Source organism: Colius striatus, chromosome 11 (assembly GCF_028858725.1).
Source record: "Colius striatus isolate bColStr4 chromosome 11, bColStr4.1.hap1, whole genome shotgun sequence".
In the NCBI taxonomy this organism is placed as follows: Eukaryota; Metazoa; Chordata; class Aves; order Coliiformes; family Coliidae; genus Colius; species Colius striatus.
The window spans coordinates 18,156,929-18,178,351 of NC_084769.1; the positions used below are offsets into that span (position 1 = coordinate 18,156,929).

Here is a 21,423-nt window from a genome sequence, read left to right on the forward strand (position 1 = left end):
GGCGGAGGGGGTCGGGCTGGGAGCATCCCCCGGTGCCCGGAAAGCAGCCCACTCGCCATGGGGGTAGCCCAGCCCACCCTCCATCCCCCAGACCGTGGGGGTACCCCTGCCTCCAGCCTGCAAGCAGTAGGGATCCCCCTGCCTGGCCTCCAACCTGCCAGTTGCGAGGACGCCTCTGCCCACGAGCTATTAGCTGCGGGGACAGCCAGCCTGCCCGCCAAGCTGCTCCCAGCCTGCCCTCCCCGCTGCTGGCCGTGGGGATGCCCAGTCCCAAGGCACTGCTCATCCCGAGCGCGGCCCTGGGGAGTGTGCAGCGGCTCAGAGCAGCCCCGGGGGCTGGAACCACCCAAACCCGCCTCCCGTCCCCCCGCAGCCCGCTCCGTGGTGCCGCGGGGCCTCCCGCCTCGGGGCAGTAGCGGCCGGGCAGGGGGTCACGGCGGCGGGAGGCCGGGCAGGGGGCCGGGCAGGGGGCCGGCAGCCCCCGGCCCTCCCCCGCGGTGCTGGCCCAGCCCCGAGGGCCGGCCGGGCGGCGCTGGGGCGGGGAGGGCCGAGCGGGCCGGCGGCTCTGCGGGCTGGAGGCGCGCCCGGGCCTGCCGGCGGCGGCAGCGGCGGCTCGGCGGGACGGTGCGGTGCGGTGCGGTGCGGATCGGGTCGGGTCAGGGGCCGCCGGGGCCGCGTCCCTCCATGAGTGCGGGAAGCGGCCGCGGAGAATGCGGGAAGGGAGGAGGCGGGGGTTCGGGCCCGCTCAGGCTCTTCGCCCTGGGGCTTACCCCCGGGCGTCGCAGGGGTGGGCAGCCCTCTCCCTGCAGTGGGCAGCTCGCTGTCCTTTCTCCGGTGAGGGGACGGGGGGGGTGAGGGTGCTCCGGCAGCCGGGCTGGAGGGGGCCCAGCCTCCTCGGAGCGACGGGCGGGCCCTGCCAGCACCCCGCTCCTCTGGCCGCTCCCCACCGCCCACCGCCCGCCCCCGGCCCCCCGCAGGCATCCCGCACCCCGCGGGTCCCCCATCGCGGCCCCGGGTGGGCTCCGCGGGTCCGACCCTTCGGGAAGCGGGCGGGCTGCGGGGGGAACGCGGCTGGCAATGTCACCTTCAGCCCTCGCCGGCTGGGGCCGGGACAGCCATCCCAGGAATCCGGGCGGCTTAAGGATGGGAGCACGGGCTGCTGCGTAAGAGCCACTTGAGCCCTGCTGTCGCCTTGCGGGATATCTCGTCCCCTTATCGTCCCCCAGAGTGCTGCTCACCGCCTCCCCCAGCGCGGCACGGCACCCCTTCACTGCTGGCTGCTGCCGAGCTGAGGGTGTGCCGTGGGATGAGTGTCCCCGGGCACCTCCTGGGGTGCAGGGTGGTAGGGACCCCCCTGCCCGGCCCTGTCTGCTGCTGGCTCCTTACCCAGCTTCTCCTCCGCTAGCTCCCGCCGTGGAGCGGCATGGAAACTCCGCACCCCCCCTCGGCCAGGCCAGCCCCATCACCTCGGACGAGGAGTACCTGAGCCCTCTGGAAGAGTTCCCCGAGTCTGGCACCCCCCAGCACCGACCGGCCATGAAGCTGCAACCTAGAGCAGAGCATGGGGCTGCCCATGGCTCCCCGGAGAGCACCTTCAAGACTGCACCCACCTTTGAGGTGAGCTGACAACCCCCCCAGGACTTGGCAGATGGGGAGCAGTGCCCTGTGGTCCCCAGTGCCAGGACATGCTGGGACGAGCCTTCCTACCCCCTGCCATGGGGTGCTCCCTGTGCCTGGGCAGCCTCCACCTCCCCAGCTCCCCTGATACTCCTGGGCTGCTGCCATGCTGGGGGACGTGTAGGCCTGGGTGCAGTGGTGGGATGCGGGGCTTGGTGTGGGTGGTGCATGCTGCTCTCTGACCCCACCATCCCCAGGTGTCCCTGTCGGACCAGTCGGTGCTGGAGGGGCAGGATGTCAGCATGAGCGTCCGTGTCCGTGGAGACCCCAAGCCCATCATTTACTGGTGAGTCCCGGTGTTCGCTGGGTCACAGTTAGGTAGGGAAGGAAGGGACAGGCATGGTGACCTCCCCATGTGGGGATGGCCAGCTTGGAGCTCTTGTCCCAAGCACGGTTGGGAGTGGAGGAGAGGAGTGTTTTGGGGACAGGCAAGCTTGGAAACACAGGCCCAGGCGTGACTGTGCTGCTCTGCCCATGCCCTGAGCAGGCTGAGAAACCGGCAGCCAGTGAAGTACGGCCGCCGGCACCACGCAGAGGAGGCAGAGGGGGCGCGGGGGCTCTTCACGCTGCACATCCTGGCGGCGGAGCGCACCGACACCGGCTTCTACACGTGCAAGGCCGTCAATGAGTATGGCACCAAGCAGTGCGAGGCCAAGCTGGAGGTCAGAGGTAAAGTTTCCTGAGCACGTCCTCCTTGGCCCCGAGAGGAGAGCTGGCTCCAGTGCCCTGCATGAGCTGCGTTGGGAAAGGGCCACTGCAGACCCTGCCTCAGTGGTGCTGCAGAAGGGGATCAGGCAGCCTGCCTTTCCCTGCCACAGCGCAGGCAGGTGCAAGCTGGGAGCAGGGAAGGGGAGCAGGGTGCCTGGGGCTGCCCGCAGGTGCTGGTCCTGCAGCAGAAGGCAAGCTGCCTTGCTGCCCCATCCAGAGGTGCAGCCCAACAGCCCTGGGTCCCACTGCCCAGCTGTGCCAGAGCCCGCACTGGCCTGACCAAGGGCTCGCAGCTCCCCGCAGCCCAGCTTAACCCTGCGTCTCCCCACTTGCCTACTGCTGGGGCCAGGTGCTGCCACTGGCTGCGCAGGGAGGGCTTTAGCCCTTGGTGGCCCTGCAGGGACACGTCCCCCGACCCTGCCATGCTGACAGCTCCCTCCCTTCCTGCCCTGGGCAGCCTGCAAGCTGTGTGCCAGGCATGGGGCAGCTTGGAGAAGTTCTTCCCACTTTCCGTCAAGAGCCTATGTGCATGGGACTGGGCTGTCCAGCCCCCTTCCCTTTCTGTCCCTTCCCAGCCTTGCCGTGGACCTCCTAGGACCCCCATATATGTGTGCTGATGGGGTGGGGGAGGCACTCAGGACTGATAGCTAGGTTCTTCCTGGCATCCCTCGAGGCCAGGGCAGCAGCCTGCGGGGATGAGTGACAGCTGCCTCCTTCCTCTTGCCCTGTGCTGTGTGTGCCCTGCTCCCCCCAGCCCTCCCCGCTCCCAGCTGCCTGAGCTCCCTGGGCTACTGTACCCACCCCACCCCGGCCTTGGCTGCACCGCTTGCACCCCTCGAGACCCTGCTGCCCGCCTCTGGCAACGCATGGCGGCGTGGGGGTGGGAGCAGGACCCAACCCATGGCCAGCGGGAGCTGGGCTGCGGGCACCACGGCCCAAGCCCTGGCCTCTCTTGGGGGGTTTAGGGGGAGTCTCTGCGCCTTGGTGTGCGTTCACAGCCCTGGTGCCAGCGCTGGCGTGTGCGTGTGCGTGCCGGCCCCGTCGCTGCTGCACTAACCCTTACGCTTGCTGACTGCGGTTTTTGTCTGTACGCAGGGGGAGTACGATAAGGGGGTGCATCTCTCAGAGCCGCGGCCGCGGGGCTCTTAGTTGGACGCCTCTTAGGCAGTGGACCTCACCTTGTGTTATTACCTTCTGCTCCATCCGCCGCCTCGTCCTGGATGCACCGCGGGGACGCGCGGGCTCTCGACTGCGGGCAGGGGCTCGCCGGATGGCCAGGGGCAGGCGTAACCGAGGCTCCTCGGGGTGGGGGGAGCACCGGGGGAGCGACAGGCACCCCCTCAGCTGGGCCAGCGCGGCCAGATGATGCTGTCTTGTCTCTTGCTCTGTCCGTTTGTCCCCTGTCTGCGTGTCCTGCCGCTCCTCCTCTTGCTGCCCAGGGAAGGGGAGCAGGGAGCTGAGCCCACGGTCGCCACCGTGCCGGCCTGGGCTGTAGGGAAGGGGCTGAGGCGTGTTGGCAGCTCTGCAACGGTCATCTCGGAGCATGGGGGACGGGAGGCACTGGGGAACCCCCCATGGGGGAGCACCCTGCCCCAGCCGCAGCAGGGAGGGAGAGCGTTGGCCTCTTTGGCTTCGCGGCGGCCACCCAGGCACTGGGCTGGCCACCGTGTGACATCCCCTCGCAGCGCCAGGGCTCAGGGTCCGCCCGGAGCAGCCCTGGCTCCGGGTCTCTTTCCCCAGGGAGGGGGCTTGGTGGGGGCGGGCTGCGAGGCCGTGACCCTTTTTTTTTTTTTGTAGCTCTAATAAAATCTGTTTGGTAAAGCGCTGTGTGGTGTGTTCCTGGCACGGGCACCTCCCCTCACCCCCAGCCCCCTCCCCTGCTCAGCTCCGCTTTCCACATCTCGCCCCTCCTTCCTGCCCGTCCCCGCTGCACTCCCAGCCCACCGCGCCGGGCCACCTCCCCGCATGCCCCCACCTGCCCTGCACGTTCCCCCTCCCTCCCTGTGCCTCTGTCCCCGCCACCTCTCATGGTTGCTTTTCAGTTGCTGAGACGCGTCTCTCTTTCTTTCTCTCTCTCCCCCCTTGCCGGGCAGCTCGCCCCGAGTGCCAGTCTCTGGCCATCGTGGTTCCCCTGCAGGACGTGGTGGTCGGGGCGGGGGAGCTGGCTCTCTTTGAGTGCCTGGTGGCTGGCCCGCCAGACATGGACGTGGACTGGCTGTCCCGGGGCCGGCTGCTCCAACCCGCCCTGCTCAAATGCAAGATGCATTTTGACGGGCGCAAGTGCAAGCTGCTGCTCACCTCCGTGCACGAGGACGACAGCGGGATCTACACCTGCAAGCTCAGCACTGCCAAAGGTAAGCGGCGGGCACGCAGCTCCCTGAGGGGGTTCTCGCTTGGGGCTTGTCCCTAGGGGTGTGCTGGGAGTAGATGTTTCTCTCATCCCTGGGATGTAGCTGTGAGTGTTGGAGGTGGGGACCAGGGAGACGGGGAGTAGTTGCTGCCCCAGAAGCTGAGGAGCTTCCCCTGCCTGAGAAACCCGGCAGGAATCAGTCCTCAGGCTCCAGCACCCTGAGCCCTGCAGCCCTGTCCTGCCCCACTCAGCTCCTCTGGCAGAACATGGGCAGATGCATTTGCACCCTGGCTACACTGGTGAGATGCAGCCCTGGAGCACAGCTGTCCCTGTCCCCTGGCTCCAAAGTCTCCAGGCACCTGGCTCCAGTATGACCTGTCTCTGCTGCCCTGTGAGCGGAGTCAGGGCCACTCACTCCCTCCCACCAGGCCATCACTGGTGGCAGCTCAGGCAGGACAGCAGGACCTGGCTTCTGTCCCATGGCAGTACCAGTACCTGTGCATACTGCACACAGCCTTTGCCCCCTGCAACGATGCAGGGATGAGGGTTCCTTTCCCATTCCCCAGCTCACCTGGGCAGCCCTTCACTGTAACCCCAGCTGTGGTGGGTGCAGGGGACAGGGGCATTCTCAGCACCCTGCGGCTGCTCCTTCCATGGAGGAGACTGTGTGCCTGCAGGGGTTTGAGTGCTGGGAGGTGAGACTGTGCCTGAGTGTGGTGTCAGTCCCTGCCCAGGGTGGGCAATGACACCATCATTGCAAAGTGGTCCCTGCTGCAAATCCCCTCACCTGGAGCATCCAGCCTGTGCTTATGCCCATGCTACCACTGGGTGCTGCATGTGTTGGCAATGCCTGCTCCAGTGTCACCACCCTGTCCCCAAGGGGCTGGGCTGGCTGTGATGCCTGCCTTATCAGAGCACAGGGCATCCTCCTACCCACTTCTCACTGTTGGCATCTGTGCTGCTGTGAGGGGAGGACAGAGGCACTCTGCTGCCAGCAGAGCCCCAGCCCTGGGCAGAGTGACCTTGCACACGCTTGTACCCTACCTGCCCTGTGCTAGGACAGAGCCTGGCACCCAGCACACTCAGGCACAGCCTCCACTGGGTACTGAGTATGCTCACCTAAAACCACCTTGGCTGCTGGGGCTGCAGGTGGGGTGGCTGCAGGCTGTGTAGGGCTCACCCTGACCCACTCTCCTTACAGATGAGCTGACGTGCAGTGCCCGGCTGACAGTGCAGCCCTCCGTGCAGCCGCTCTTCACACGCAAGCTGGAGGACGTGGATGTGGTGGAAGGACGGACGGCGCGTTTTGACTGCATGATCAGTGGGACTCCCCCACCAACAGTCATCTGGACCCATTTTGGTAACCCCCCCTACCCCGAGCCCAGAGAGCTTACCCAGGGCCCTGCAGAGAAACCTCTCCCCATTGCCTTGGGGGCTGGGAGGAGTGCTGATGCAGATGCTGATGCTGGTGTGTGTCTCTGTGCAGGCCAGCTGGTGCAGGAGGGGGAGAATGTGCGGATTCAGCGGGACAGAGGGCTTCACTCACTGGTCATCGTGCACGTGGGCAGCGAGGATGAGGGGCAGTACATGGTGAGCGCCAGGAATGCTCACGGCCATGTAGAGTGTTCTGCTGAGCTCTACGTGGAGGAGCCACGGCCATCTGCTGCCTCCCAGATGTAAGAGTCAGGGTATTCTGGGATCTACCTCCCTCCTGGGATTCAGGGACAATGGGCTTGTGCAGAGCCTGGGTCTGGGGATGGGCTGGAGGCATCATGTTCCTGCTGTGAGTGTGGGTGGGCTCTTGCAGCTCCAAGCTGGAGAAGATGCCGTCCATCCCTGAGGAGCCAGAGCAGGTGGAGACAGAGACAGAGTGCTTCACCATGCCCGATTTCCTGAAGCCACTGCAGAACCTGGACGTGGTGGAGTCAAAGGAGGCCGTGCTGGAGTGCCAGGTGGCTGGGCTGCCCTACCCTTCCATCAGCTGGTTCCACAATGGCTCCCGCATCGACAGCACCGAGGACCGCAAGATGATGCAGTGTAGGGCTTCCTGCCATCCTCACCACCTCCTGGAGGTCCTGCAGCACCCCAGGAGGAGGCATCACCCCATGAGGCAGGGAGGGGAGCTCTGTGCCTCTTGGCTGGTGGGATCTTACCTGTGTTTCCCCCTAGATAAGGATGTCCATCGCCTGGTGTTCAGGGCCGTCAGCCATGCACATGCTGGCGTCTACAAAAGTGTCATCGCCAACAAGGTGGGGAAGGCCACGTGCTATGCACACCTCTATGTCACCGGTAAGCACCAGCAGCCACTCCTGACACCCTGCCAGGCTGTGCCCTGCGGCTGGGGGTCAGTGCCCTGTAGCGAGGTCCTAGGGTGACAGGATTACCAGGCAGTTCAGGTTGGAGGGGATCTACCAACCTAAAAGCAGGGCCAGCTGTACAGTCCTCACCTTGTGAGCTCAGGACCCATGCCTGGGCCTCATTCATCCCCTCCAGCCTGCATCTCCTGGGGCGTAAGGCAGATGCCCTGAGGAGCTGTGACAGCGGCCATGCTCACGCCCCTGTCCGCCTCCTCACGCAGACGTGGTGCCAACCCCCCCAGACGGACCTCCCGCTGTGGCCTTGGTGACCGGCAGAGCCATCACGCTGACCTGGAACAAGCCCAGGTGGCTGGACACCGCCATAGGTGAGGATCTGGATATGGGCAGGGGGTGGGCAACACCATGATGAGGTGCATGGGCCAGCCCAATGCCGGGGGCTCTGCACCAATGCTCTTCCCCCACAGACCCCAACTCGGTGACCTACGTGGTGCAAATGCAAGTGCTGGGCACAACGCAGTGGCTGGTGCTGGTGGCTGGCGTGAGCGACACCACCTACACGGTGCACGGGCTGACCAAGGGTGCCCAGTACCTCTTCCGTGTCATCACTGCCACCCCCAAGACCAACAGCAAACCCTGCCCGCCTGTGGGGCCCGTGCAGCTCCTGGACCGGGGTGAGAGGGGCAGTGGTGAGGGGACAGGGGGCTGGGGTGGAGGAAGGGGTCTCTGTCCCTGGTAGGGGGGTAAGGTGTCTGGGGCTGGGTGATGTGGAGTCTGGAGGTGGTGTTGATAATGTGTGTGGCAGGTCCCTACCTGGAGGAGGCCCCGGTCATCCTGGACAAGCCAGATGTGGTGTATGTGGTGGAGGGCCAGCCAGCCTCCATCACCATCACCATCAATCATGTGGAGGCTACTGTCACCTGGAAGAGGTAGGACAGGGCACCATGCCCCATGCCCAGCATCACCCCATGGGGAGCACAGAGAGGGGCTCCCACAGTGGGGACGGGGGGGTACTTCCCTGAGGCTGGGTGTGCACACTAGAGTGATGAGTGATGATGAAGAGTAAGGAAAAACTCCTTTCCTGTGAGGGTGAGGGAGCCTTGGCATAGGCTGCTCAGGGAGGGTGTGGAGTCTCCTTCTGTGGAGGTTTCCAAACGCACCTGGACGTGTTCCTGTGTGACCTGATTGAGATGAACCTGCTTTGGCAGGGGGCTTGGGCTGGATGATCTCTAGAGGACACTTCCAACCCCAACCAGTCTGTGATTCTGTGTCCAGGGCTGTGCAGAGCTGCATGTGGGGGATGCTCAGGACAGCCATTCAGCAGGCAAAGCTAGCCATGGGGTGTGAGCTGTTTGCGGGGGCTGTGGGGTGGGAGCTGTCTGTGGGTCATCCACTGGCCATGGGGCTGTGGGCAGGAGCTGTCAATGGGGCGGTGGGTCTGGGGCTGCCTGTGGGGCTGTGAAGTGGCAGCTGGTGTGCCCGCAGGGGTGGGCAGGTGCTGGGGGAGCAGGAGGGCACATGCGAGGTGACGATGCCAGATGACGACCAGCACTGCCTGCGGCTGCTGTGCGTGGGCCGGGGGGCCGCGGGGCCGCTGACCTGCGAGGTGAGCAACCGCCACGGCACTGCCCGCTGCACCCTCCGCCTCCACCTCGCAGGTAGGTGCCCCCATGCCGGGGGGCTGTGCCCCTCTGCCAGGGGGGTGGCATTGCCCAACAGTACTCCAAGCCCATGTGCCATGGAGGGACTGACCCTCAGTGCTCCATGCTCACAGGCCGTGGGGATGCTCCTCTATAGGGTGGCAATGCCCAGTGTCCTGTACCTGTATCTGACTCGGGTAGAAGTGTCCCACTGGCACTGCCTCACGGTGTTCCCCAGCCATGTGCCATGGGTAGCACTGCTGCAGGGGGTCCCATACTTGTGTGTAATGGGCTGGCACTGTCCCATGATGCCCTGTGGCCAAAAGCTCTGGGGGCACCTCCGCAATGCCCCACAGAGATGAGATGAGTGGCACTGCCCTGCAGTACCCCACACCCATATGTAACAGGGAGATACAACCCCACAGTACCCTGTGACCATGTGCCATGAGTGGCACTGCCCTGTGATGCCCCACACCAGTGGGTGACTGCCCCATAGTGTTGCAGGCACATCCCATTGCCCCATAGTGTCCCTCTCCCACATGCAGTGGGCTGGCATTGCCCCATGGCGCCTATACCATGGGCTGGCACTTACTTGCAGTGCCCCACAGCTGTGCACCCTGTGCTAAGTGTCAGGGGAGTGGCACTGTCCTGTGGTGCCCCATGGCCTGGTCTCTTGCAGAGGCACCACGCTTTGAGTCCATCATGGAGGACATCGATGCCCAGGAAGGGGAGACGCCACGCTTTGCCGTGGTGGTGGAGGGGAAACCACTGCCAGATATCATGTGGTACAAGGTGGGATGAGACCCCCACCCCCCTTCCTGACCCCATCCGCCCCCACCCCCCTTCCTGACCTCCCCTAGACCTGCATCCTTCCCTGCCTCACCTGGGTTGCTATGCTGGGGCTTTGGGGTTGTGTCCACCCCTGGTGATGCAGGATCATCCTATGACCTGTCTGTGGGGAAAGGGTGGTGGGAACTGGTCGAGGATGGGATGGGACCCCCTGACATCCCTGCCACCCCAAGGATGGGGAGCTGCTGGAGGAGAGTAGCCACCTGAGCTTTGTGTATGAGGACAACGAGTGCTCGCTGGTGGTGCTGGGTGCTGCCGAGCCCGACAGCGGTGTCTACACCTGCACGGCCAAGAATCTGGCTGGGGAGGTCTCCTGCAAGGCAGAGCTGGTGGTGCGGGCAGGTATGGCCAGCTGACCCCCAGCCCTGAGGGGCAGAGCCTGGGTGCCCAGCTTGTCCCCCACCAGCGCCTTTGCTTCCCCCAGCCCAACCCGCTGCCGATGCTGCCATGGAGGAGGATGCACTGCAGAAGGCACGGCGCCTGACTGACTACTATGATGTGCACGAGGAGATCGGGAGGTATGGGCAGGCAGCGACACCCTGGGCACCTCAGGGACAGGGCTGGTGGAGCCAGGCTGCACCCTGGGGCACTGAGCTCCGTGGTACACCAGATCCTGATGTGCTGGGGCTGCTCTCAGCTGTTGGTGGATGCTCCAGTGCCAGCTCAGGGAGGAGAGCCAGGGTGGATGGAGCAAAGAGAGGCCTTGGGGCTCTCAGTAGATGGTCCTGGAGATCTGCTGGGTCTGCAGGCAGCTCCCCCTGCAGAGTGGGTACCTGCCCCAGCTGCTCAGGGAAGAGGAAGTTTCCTGCTCACCTGCCTTCTTATTCCCCCCTTGTCCCCATTGCCACCTTGATGAGACTGCATCAATGGTCTGAGGCCAATTGTATGAGGTTTAACAAGGCCAAGTCCTGGGTCCTGCACTTGAGCAACAACAACCCCAGGCAGTGCTACAGGCTGAGGCTGGAAAGCTGCCTGGAGGACAGCTGCAGGTGTTAATCGACAGCAGCTGAACATGAGCCAGCAGTGTGTTCAGGTGCCCAAGAAGATCAATGACATCCTGTCTTGCATCAGAAATGGTGTGGCCAGCAGAACCAGGGCAGTGATTGTCCCCCTGTACTCAGCGCTGGTGAGGCTGCACCTTGAATAGTGTTCAGTTCTGGGCCCTTCACTACAAAACAGACATTGAGGTGCTAGAGCATGTCCGGAGATGGACAACAAAGCTGGTGAAGGGTCTGGAGCACAAGTCTAGTGAGGAGCAGCTGAGGGAGCTGGGGGTGTTTAGTCTGCATAAGAGGAGGCTGAAAGGAAACGTAATCACTATCTACAACTACCTGACAGGAGGTTGTAGCAAGGTGGGGGTTAATCTCTTCTCTCCAGTACTGAATAAAGGGACAAGAGTAAATGGCCTCAAGTTGTGCCAGGGGAGGTTTATTTATATATTTTGACCAAGAGTGTTGTTAGACACTGGCACAGGCTGCCCAGGGAGGTGGTGGGGTCACCAACCCTGGAGATATTTAAAAGACACACAGATGAGGTGCTGAGGGACACAGGTTAGTGCTGGGCTGGGCACTGTGAGGTGAGTGGTTGGACTCGGTGATCTTAAAGGTCTTTTCCAACCAAAATGATTCCATTGCTCTTGCAGGGGAGCTTTCTCCTACCTGCGGAGGGTGACAGAGAAGAGCAGCCATCTGGACTTTGCCGCCAAGTTTGTCCCTGGAAGGACTAAGGCCAAGCAGTCGGCGCGGCGGGAGCTGCACATCCTCTCGCAGCTGGATCATGAGCACATTGTCTTCTTCCATGATGCCTTTGAGAAGAAGAACGCTGTCATCATGGTCATGGAACTGTATCCTCCAGGAGTGTGTGATGCAGAGGATGAGGGGACAGTTTTTGGGGAGGTGGGTGGGAAGAGTGGGTGTAGAGGAGCTTGATACCCAGGAGGCTGCAGGGCATGGTGGGGCATGAAGTTTCTATGATCCTTGACTGGTGCTCAGCTGTGCTGAGGAAGAGCTGCTGGACAGAATGGTGAGGAAGCCCTCAGTGTGTGAGTCTGAGGTAAGTGAACTTCATCAACACTTACAAGTACCTATAAGTGAATGTCAGGAGGATTGGCAACACTTTTCTTCTGTAGTGTTTAGTGACAGGACAAGGGGTAAGGGACACAAGCTGGAACACAGAAAGTTCCACTTGAACACGAGGGAAAACTCCTTTCCTGTTCAGGTGAGGGAGCCCTGGCACAGGCTGCCCAGGGAGGGTGTGGAGTCTCCTTCTCTGGGGGTTTTCAAATCCACCTGGACACGTTCTTGCGTGACCTGATGGAGGGAAACCTGCTTTAGCAGGGGAGTAGGCTGGATGATCTCTAGAGGTCCCTTCCAACCCCGACCATTCTGTGATTCTATGAACCCTGGGAGGACAAAGCGATGGAGGGAGCCTGGGGACACTGGTGTCTGTCACAGCCTGAGGACACGCAATGCTCAGTGTACCAGGCTACAATGGGGGCTACAGCCTGCAGAGGGCCAGTGTGGGGCTGACCCATGGCAAGGTGCCCACTCTGTCCAATCCTTCTCTCGCAGGTCCGGTCCTACATGCGGCAGGTTCTGGAGGGGATCCACTACCTGCACCAGCACAGCGTCCTGCACCTGGACATCAAAGTGAGTGCGAGGCTCTCTGCCCCCTTCCCACCCCAGGCCCGCAGACACGGGCTCCCACCACACCGCGGGGGTCTCAGTCCTGCTGATGGGGTACATCCCTTACCCGGGAGGAGCCTCCTGCCAAGCTCCCCCCTGCCCCCTGCTGTCCTGTAGCCAGAAAACCTCCTGATGGCGGATTCGAGTAGCGAGCAGGTTCGCATCTGTGACTTCGGCAACGCACAGGAGCTGACACCCGAGGAGCCACAGTACTGCAAGTACGGCACCCCTGAGTTTGTGGGCCCTGAGATCGTCAACCAGACTCCTGTCTCCAGCGTCACGGACATCTGGTAAGGGTGGCCCCGGGGTGGGCGGTGGGCTCCCTGCTATGCTGGGAGGGACTGGGTGGCCCTGGAGGGCTCATGCTGTGCAGTAACCGTGCTCTCCTCTCCACAGGCCTGTGGGGGTCATCGCCTACCTGTGGTAAGTCCCCGTGGGAGGGGCACCTTTCTCACCCCCTTGCCAGCTCCAGGGCTGGGACTGCAGCCATGCACACAGCCTTCCTGCAAACTCAGCCTCTTGCCTGGCTGCTTCTGCCTCTGCCCTCCCCATGGCACTGGGGCTAGTGTCCAGGGACCTGTCCTTGGTCCCTTGTACTTGCCTTGCAGTTTCCCATGTCCCCACGGCCTGATGACAGTGTTCCCTCTTTATTAGCCTGACGGGGATCTCCCCCTTTGTGGGGGAAAACGACAAGACAACGCTGATGAACATCCGCAACTACAATGTGGCCTTCGAGGAGAGGATGTTCCAGGGGCTCACCCGGGAAGCCAAGGGCTTTGTCATCAAAGTGCTAGTCAACGATAGACTGTGAGTGCTGTGGGGTGCCTGTCCCCTGCCCCTCTGGCATGAACGTTGTGTTCCAGGGAGGGTGATGATCCCTGTGCGTGACAGTCTGGGGTGCAGCTTGGGCAGTCAGACCTTCCTGCCCTTCCCTGGGTGGCCAAAGCCTCCCCAGCCTGGGCAGTTCTCACCTGACGGTGTTGGTTTGCAGGAGACCCAATGCAGAGCAGACTCTGGAGCATCCCTGGTTCAAGGTGAGCCTGGGCAGGGACCCAGAGCCCAGCCACAGCGAGGTTCCCCTGAGCCTGCTGCAGGCTCTGGTGGGACACCACTATTCTCTTGCCACACAGACGCTGGCCAAGGGGAAGGTCATCAGCACCGACCACCTAAAGCTCTTCCTCTCCCGTCGGAAATGGCAGGTGAAGGCAGGATCTGGAGAGGGAGGGAGAGGGCAGACGAGGCTGTGTGCTGGACGGGATGTGGTGGTGTGTTCTGGGCAGGGTGGAGTGGTGTGTGCTGGGCACCATGCAGTGAGGTGTCCTGGATGGGATGGGGTCATGTGCACGGGGCAGGACAATGCCCTGCCACCCGCCCAGGCCTGACCTAGCCCTCTCTGCCGGCTGCAGCGCTCGCAGATCAGTTACAAGTGCAACATGGTGCTGCGGCCGATCCCAGAGCTGCTGGAGGACACGTCCAACCACCTCTCCATTGCTGTGCCCCGGCACCTCAAGGAGTCTCCAGCGCTGTCTTCCTCCTCGGATTCTGACGACCTGGACGAGCTGCCCTTCATCCCCATGCCACATCAAGTGGAGTTCTCTGGCTCCCGCATGTCGCTCAACGAGATCCCCACGGATGATGAGGCCATTGGGCCATCCGAGGGGCTGCAGCTGGAGGAGGCCACGCCGGGGGATACCTCTGCCATGGAGTGGCAGAGTCAGGGTTCAGGGAAGACCGGGGTAGCCCTGGGGAAGCGCCCGAGGGGCTCTGGGCCACGGCGGCCATGTGTGGAGGCGGAGGCACCCGGCTCCTCTGACGAAGAAGCCCCTGAAGCCCAGAAGCGTCCGGAGTACCCACGCAAAGCCATGAGGAAGGGTTCCAGCCTGGAGTCCCCTGGGAGCACCCGGCGGGGAGAGCTGAAGAGAGGCGGCTCTGCCGACAGTGCCCTGCTGCTCCACCAGCCCCCGGGGACCAAGGAGGAGGCCGAGGCAGGCCGCCCCCCCCGCCGGGCCCTGGCCAAAGCAGCCTCCATGGAGCTGCCGCGGCGGAGGGGGACCTGGGCGGAGGATGATCACGCCCATCGCCTGGAGCTGATGCGCCAGCGGCTGCTGCGGGGCGGCTCCGGCGACGGGAAGGTCAGCGGCCTGCGGGGTCCCCTCCTGGAGACCCTGGGAGTGCCTGACAAGAAGGTCCCGCGACCGAGCCGGTTGGAGCCGCCAGTGCCGGCGGCGCCGCGGCTGGTGCGAGCGGCCTCCAGCGAGGCCACCTCACCGAGCCTCCTCCCCACTGAGCGCCGGCTGCAGAAGAGCAGCTCCTTCAGCCACGGGGATGCCGAGCCCGTCGTCCGGCACCGCCGCTCCGGTGCGCCTCTGGAGATCCCAGTGGCCCGTCTGGAGGCCCAGCAGCTCAAGGAGTCCCCCTCGCTCTCAGCTCTCACTGATGCCCGGCCCTCAGCCTCACCAGACACCCCTAGCCCAACGACACCCCCTGTGCTGGAGATGGCCATGCCTCGAGCCCCTGCTACTAAGGCTGCCTTGGGGAGGAGGCATGTTCCTGAAGAGCGTGGCCAGCTTGGGGCCAGTGTGGCCACCACCACCACGGGGAAGAAGCCCATGGTCAAGGGGCAGGAGGAGAAGACGCCTACCAAGGCTTCTGGAGGAAGCAGGGAGGGGGCTGCCAGGATGGGCGCATCCACCCCACAACAGCCCCCAGTCCCAAGCCTCCAAGCAACAAAAACATCTTCCTATGCCAAGGTTATGCAAGCCATGGGAGCCATTCCAGGTGGGGAGCTGGCCACTGAAGAAGCCCCCCAGCCCCCACTGACCACTCCTACAGAACCCCCTGCACCAGCACCAGCACCAGCACCAGCACCAGCATCAAGGAAGGAGGCAAAGCCCAGTGGCTCCTCCAGCTCCCTGCTCATCCAGGATATCGACTCACAGGAGGTCTTTGAGGCCAAATTCAAGCGGGGCCGGGAGTCATCGCTCAGCCGGGGGCTGAAGCTCCTCACCCGCTCCCGCTCCGAGGACCGGCACCTGGCCAGTGCTCCGGTCCCCGATGAGGGCATCTACCGACCCACACCGGCCGGCGTGCCCCTGGAGCTGCGCAGGGACCGGCCCGCCGGGCTGGCGGCCAAGTCCAAGTCTGTGCAGGACCTGCATGAGGTGGAGAAGGATGGGGGCTTCTTTCGGAGGATGTCTGTGCTCCTCAAGCGGACCCCGCCCGCTGAGAGGAAGAAGAGCAGGGGGGAGGACGGGGGCGGCGAGACCCCATCCGGCGGGCGCCGCTTCTCCTGGAGCCTGTCCCGGGGCGGCTCCAAGGAGCGAAGGGACTCGGAGAGCCTCAAGTCGGAGCCGGGCGGCGGCGGGGAGTCGCCGGCCGTGGCCGTGCGGAGGAAGATCAGCGCCACGGTGGAGCGGGTCTCCGCGCGGCTCCGCAGCCTGTCGGACGAGCGGCCGGAGGGCGAGGGGCCCGGGGAGCTCCGCCGCACCAGCTCCGAGGGGGAGACGCTGCGGACGGGGCTCCCCCCGGCACCCGCACCCTCCTCCGAGTCCCTGCGCTCGGAGGGCAGCACCCGCTCCTCCGCCTCTGCCCAAGGTGAGTGATGATGTGGGGGTCCTGCCGGCACTCGCTTGGCCCGGCCACCCTGGGAGCGGCTGGCACGGCCGTCCCGGCTCGGCCCCACTCTCAGCCGCCCCGGGTGCCCGCAGGTGGGGCTGAGAGCCAGAAGCGGTCCCGCTGGGAGCGCTGGGGGCTGTCGCGGGGCAAGAAGGAGAAGGTGGCCTCGCAGCCCAACATCCCCTCCAGCCTGCTGCGGGAGGAGGGACCCGCCGCCGGCCGGCCGCACGCGCCCAGCGAGTCGGGTAGGTGCAGCCGCAGGGCGGGACGGCGGGTGCCCATCGCTGCCCCGTTCTCACTGCCCGGTTCTGCTTTCCAGATTTCCCCCCCATTTTCCACATCAAGCTGAAGGACCAGGTGCTGCTGGAGGGCGAGGCGCTGACCCTCTGCTGCCTGCCTGCAGGCAGCCCGACCCCCAGGATCCTCTGGATGAAAGGTAGGGGGCCGCCCACGCTGCCTCGGTGGGTAGACACTGGGAGGGACACTTTAGCATCCCTCTTCTCCTCTCTCCTCCACAGACAAGAAGTCCCTGCAGCCGGACAATGCGCTGAAAGTCATCTCTTGCAAGGACGGCCGGCAGATGCTCACCATCGCCAAGGTCTCCAGGAAGGATGCAGGGCTGTATGAATGTGCAGCTGCCAATGCCCTGGGCACGGCCATCAGCTCCTGCACGCTGGCTGTGGCACGTAAGGAGGACAGAGATGCTGCCGTGCAGGGAGAGAGCATGTGCCAGGCACACACCTTTAGACCAGTCAGAGATGGTCACCTGAGCTCCGCTCTCCACGTCTGCAAGGGAGTGGGACTTTTTTGCGGGGGGACAGGCTGGTTTTGCATGGGCACTTCCACCATCTCTTAGCCCACGTTGTGCTGCCCTTGCCTCACAGCAGCAGCCATGCAACCAGCCCACCCTGTCTGTCCCCTCCCAGGGCTCCCCGGGCGGCCAGGCACCCCGGAGATTCCTCAGAAGTACAAGAACACGGTGCTGGTGCTGTGGAAGCCTGCAGAGAGCAAAGCCCCTTGCACCTACACGCTGGAGCGCAGGCTGGATGGTATGTGAGGGGCTAATGCCTGTCCTGCGGGAGCTGCAGCTGGAAATATGGGCTCACAGGGGGACACCAAGCCAGCACAAAAGTGCCCAATGTCCTTGCCGTCTCCTGGAGCTCCAGCAGGGTTCTGGGGCAGGGGTAGGGGAAAGAAGGCTTGTCACTGGTCTGCCTTCTCCTCACCTCGCCCCCACACTGGCAGGGGAGCACGAGTGGAAGATTGTCAGCACTGGCATCGCCGACTGCTACTTCAACGTGACAGAGCTGCCCCCCGGGAGCACTGCCAAGTTTCGGGTGGCCTGCATCAACAAAGCTGGGCAGGGGCCCTACAGCACCCCCTCTGGCAAGGTGCACCTTGAGGTGGCAGGTGAGCGAGCTCTGACCCACGAGGCTACTGGGGTCCTAGAGTCCCTTAGGGACTGGGGCTTCCACTTAGAGGGTTTACCCTCGCCTGGCTGACACCTCTCTCTGCCCCCTGCAGATACCCGAGCTGTCCCTGCCAAGGACGTCGCTATCCCCCGCCCTGTCCCTGAGAAGGTGGCTTCCAGTCGGTCAACCCAGACACCCGTGGGGCAGGTGAAGCCGCCCTCCACGGGGGCCCCCTCCACCACGGCAGGCTCCCCCACCACTGTGCCACCCCACAGGCATGAGGGAGCAGGACAGGAGGCAGATGGGGCTGCACGGGCGGACTTTCCCCCGGGAGTCCTCCAGGCCCCCGCACCCCATAAGGAAGAGCCACGGCCAGACCCCGAGCTCCCACCTGACATCACTGTCTGCGTGCCCCCTGAGCTGATGTTCACCCCTCCTCGGACTGCCGCCTCACCCGACACAGACACCTCCACCCAGGGCTCCCCTGCACCCCCCACAGACACGTCCCCCAGGCCTCAGGCTCCGTCTCCTTCCAAGTCTTCCCCCATTTCCCCAGTGTCAACCACCTCCAGCTCAGGCCCCACACCATCTTCCAATGCCATGCCCGCGCGGAAGATGCCCCCCTACATGGTCACCTCCTTTGTCTCCATGCCCCCCACATTGCCCCCCACAGAGGAGCCCCCCGCCACCACTCCATTCCCTAAGGAGCCCCCAGCTGAGAGTGGGGTCCAGGGGGCAAAAGACAGCACGGCACTGCGGCAGGGCGTCCCCCAGAAGCCATACACCTTTCTGGACGAGAAGGCGAGGTGAGTAGCAGTGGGGAGGGATGCTCTGTTGGGGTCATCCCCTCACCCCACTCCACCCTAGCACCCCACACTGGGGACGCTGAGTGCTGCCCTGTGCCACAGGGGCCGTTTTGGGGTGATCCGACTGTGCAAGGAGAATGCCACAGGGAAGCACTTCATGGCCAAGATTGTACCCTATGAGGCAGAGCGGAAGCAGAGCGTGCTGCAGGAGTACGAGATCCTGAAGGCGCTGCACCATGAGCGCATCATGGCCCTGCACGAGGCGTACATCACCCCCCGCTACCTGGTGCTCATCTGCGAGAACTGTGCAGGCAAGGAGATCCTCTACAGCATCGTGGACAGGTAGGGGAGGGCGCAGGGCCATGGGGGCTGGCTGCCGGCATAGGGCCACCCGCTCACACCGTGTGCCCCCAGGTTTCGCTACTCAGAGGATGACGTGGTGAGCTACGTGCTGCAGCTCCTGCAGGGCCTCGAGTATCTGCACAGCCGCCGCATCGTGCACCTCGACATCAAGCCAGACAACGTTGTCGTCTCAGGCGTGAACGCTCTCAAGATCATTGATTTTGGCAGCGCCCAGACTTACAATCCCCTCGTACTGCGGCAGCTGGGGCGGCGTGTTGGCACCCTGGAGTACATGTGTGAGTGGGGCACCGGGGTGGCACTTGGATGGGGACAGGTCTGGGACACGCTCATGTCCAAAGTGTGCATGTGTGCCCATGCACTGGGTGGCTTGTGAATGGGGAGGGGTTGAGGTGACCTTGGAGAAGCTGGGGGGTTGTTGGGGTGCTGAGGGTGTCTGATGAGTGTTTCTGTGGGTGAGTTTGGGTTCTTTGGGGCAGCTGGGATATCCCTGGAGGTGCTGGGCTCTGTCAGAATATTGAGGTATCAAGGAGGGGTGCTGGAGAGTGCAATGGTAGGATGCTGTGGCTGCTGGGGATGCTCTGGGTGCTGGGGATACTCTGGGTGCTGGAGGTGCTGGGAGTGCTGTGGGTGCTGGGACTGAGCCCCCAGTACAAATGACAGACTTGTTCCCCTGACCGCAGCGCCGGAGGTGGTGAAGGGGGACCCGGTGGGCTCTGCAGCAGATGTCTGGGGTGTTGGCGTCCTCACCTACATCATGTAAGAGAAAGGGCTAGGGGGAGGAGCACCCTGCCAGCCTCACCAGGGCTTGGTGCCAGGGCGGGGAACATGAGGCTGGTGTTGGGCTGGGGTACACTGTAGCCCTGCAGAGCCTTTCCAGCTGGACATGGGGAATGAGATGCCCTGTGCAGCTGTGGCTGTCCCAAACCAGAGATGGTGGGCAAGGCGTGCTGGGTGCCCTCCCATTGCTGCCACCCTCTCCACCCTTGCAGGCTCAGCGGACGGTCGCCGTTCTTCGAACTGGACCCCATCGAGACAGAGAACCGCATCCTGGCAGGGCGCTTTGATGCCTTCAAGCTGTACCCCAACGTCTCACAGACTGCTGCCCTCTTCATCCGCAAGGTCCTTGCTGTCCACCCCTGGTGAGTCGCTGGCCCAGCCAGGGAGGACATGTGGCCCCAGACTGCGCCCATGACCAGGCCAGGCAGGCAGCTTCCTGCCCCATGGGGCACCTTTAGATGTCATCAGCGGGAATGGGGGGGGCTCTATTCCTGCTCCTGCAGAGGCCTGGGACCCCCTGGGTCTTGCAGGAGAGGGGTGATGTCTGGGGTGCTGGGGACTCCATGACCCCTGATGCAGAGCCGCTCCCACCCCAGGAGCCGCCCCACGGTGAAAGACTGCTTTGCCAACGCCTGGCTCCAGGATGCCTACCTGATGAAGCTGCGCCGCCAGACCCTGACCTTCACCACCAACCGCCTCAAGGAGTTCCTGGTAGAGCACCAGCGGCGCCGCGGCGAGGCTGTCACCAAGCACAAGGTCTTACTCCGCTCCTACCAAGGCGGCCAGCCGCCGGGCCCGCAGTAGCCGGTGCCTCGGCCACAAGGGGCCGAGGAGCCAGAGGAACATTCCAGGGGCCGCAGGACAGGGCGGCCGAGGAGGACGAGCTGGGACGAACCCACAGACCTCACGTGCCACTGCTGGGGACGCTGGTGGCTCGCATTGTTTTGGCAGTGCCGAGGGGGAGGGCAGGTGCTGCCCCAGCCGGCCCATCGGTGGGGCCTGGCAGCAGGCAGGCAGCAGGAGGCCTTTGCTTTGAGGAACAGAGGATGTGGCAGAGGGTTGGGAGAAGGATGGGAAGGTGCTGGGGGAGCACAGAGCCAGCAGTGTGCTGGCCAGCCCTGGCCACGCGGGTCCTGTCAGCCGTGTGCCTTATATCGCAGCCCGGCAACGGCGCAGGGGGCCTGCGCTCCCTCTGGTTTGCACGCCAGCACCCAAGGACTGAGGCTGCTCCCATGGCTCTTGCAGAGAGGGGCCTGCTCGCAGCCCCCCCACCTCTCCACAGCACCCCACCAGCCGGCACAGCCCCGATCCTCACGGCTGGGTTCCATTCCTTCCAGCCCTGGTCCTGGCAAGCAGGTTTACAGCCCCAGGACTGATGCCGGTGCCTTCCTTGGGGCCGTCGGCTGTGCCCCAAGCTGGGGCATGGGGCTGGCTGGCACCCTCTCCCCTTTGCAGGGGGACACCCATGTGCCATGCACACCTCCTGCACCTGCTCAGGCCCAGGCTGCTCACGCTCTGCCTGCCCAGCTCCAACCCTCCCCATGCACCCCGCTGCCAGCCTGTCTTGATACTCATCCCTGCAGCCCCCTGCAACTCCCCCACCCCAACCCCCTGGCGTAGCCCCTGAGGTGCCTTGCCCAGCCCCGTGTCTCCTCCTCACCCCCTCTCCGGCTGGCAGCAGTATGCTCCAGCATGGCCAGGCTGCCCTGGGTGGGGAGGACGGGGGCAGCAGTTGGGCACCTGCCTTCCAGATGCTGCTGTAGCAATAGGGCTTTATTTATTGACTTTGGGGAGAAGGCCTCTGCCTTATCCCCGTCCCCATTTCTGTCTCCTCTTCCCTGCCGGGCTCTGGAGTTGCCACCGTCCCCATGGTTTGGAGCAAGCAACATGCCAGAGCAGCAATAAAGACCCTGAGCAGCCAGTCCCGTCTCTGTGCCTCGCTGGGAGGAGTACACAGGGGGTGGGTAGCAGAGCAGCCCCTCGCTGCCATGGAGGGCTGGGCACCTTCGGAGGCTCCCGCCCCAAAATCCAGGAGTCAAAGCCAGGAATGCAGCAGGCAGGGCCGGGCTGGGATAGGTGTCAGAACTTGTGAAAGGCGCCAGAAAGCTGCGAAGCGGCTGCAGGGGGGCAGGACTGGTTCACGGGGCGCTGGCGTCACGCAGTGAAAGTATCGGGTGCCGGAGGGCACATGGGCCACACGGCCGCGGCGCGGCGGGCGCAGGCCAGG

General features: G+C 64.1%; 1 protein-coding gene across 1 annotated transcript in view; it reads left to right on the forward strand.

Moving 5' to 3' along the window:
• SPEG (striated muscle enriched protein kinase) overlaps positions 1–21,117 on the forward strand; it is a 31,592-nt gene extending 10,475 nt beyond the window's left edge. Inside the window, exons 8-42 of the mRNA XM_062005167.1 lie at positions 1,406–1,617; positions 1,875–1,963; positions 2,165–2,346; positions 4,479–4,739; positions 5,937–6,095; positions 6,222–6,411; positions 6,543–6,772; positions 6,905–7,024; positions 7,314–7,418; positions 7,518–7,724; positions 7,856–7,979; positions 8,536–8,708; positions 9,370–9,482; positions 9,713–9,881; positions 9,964–10,057; positions 11,182–11,382; positions 11,531–11,591; positions 12,110–12,187; positions 12,341–12,513; positions 12,620–12,646; positions 12,878–13,030; positions 13,215–13,257; positions 13,354–13,422; positions 13,630–15,817; positions 15,931–16,083; positions 16,158–16,274; positions 16,357–16,524; positions 16,765–16,887; positions 17,084–17,248; positions 17,363–18,056; positions 18,159–18,398; positions 18,471–18,694; positions 19,100–19,175; positions 19,409–19,558; positions 19,793–21,117. Of these exons, the coding sequence (XP_061861151.1) occupies positions 1,406–1,617; positions 1,875–1,963; positions 2,165–2,346; positions 4,479–4,739; positions 5,937–6,095; positions 6,222–6,411; positions 6,543–6,772; positions 6,905–7,024; positions 7,314–7,418; positions 7,518–7,724; positions 7,856–7,979; positions 8,536–8,708; positions 9,370–9,482; positions 9,713–9,881; positions 9,964–10,057; positions 11,182–11,382; positions 11,531–11,591; positions 12,110–12,187; positions 12,341–12,513; positions 12,620–12,646; positions 12,878–13,030; positions 13,215–13,257; positions 13,354–13,422; positions 13,630–15,817; positions 15,931–16,083; positions 16,158–16,274; positions 16,357–16,524; positions 16,765–16,887; positions 17,084–17,248; positions 17,363–18,056; positions 18,159–18,398; positions 18,471–18,694; positions 19,100–19,175; positions 19,409–19,558; positions 19,793–20,000 (7,739 nt within the window). The 3' untranslated portion in view covers positions 20,001–21,117. The remainder of the gene's footprint in view (positions 1–1,405; positions 1,618–1,874; positions 1,964–2,164; positions 2,347–4,478; positions 4,740–5,936; positions 6,096–6,221; positions 6,412–6,542; positions 6,773–6,904; positions 7,025–7,313; positions 7,419–7,517; positions 7,725–7,855; positions 7,980–8,535; positions 8,709–9,369; positions 9,483–9,712; positions 9,882–9,963; positions 10,058–11,181; positions 11,383–11,530; positions 11,592–12,109; positions 12,188–12,340; positions 12,514–12,619; positions 12,647–12,877; positions 13,031–13,214; positions 13,258–13,353; positions 13,423–13,629; positions 15,818–15,930; positions 16,084–16,157; positions 16,275–16,356; positions 16,525–16,764; positions 16,888–17,083; positions 17,249–17,362; positions 18,057–18,158; positions 18,399–18,470; positions 18,695–19,099; positions 19,176–19,408; positions 19,559–19,792) is intronic.
• The last annotated feature ends 306 nt before the right edge of the window (positions 21,118–21,423 follow it).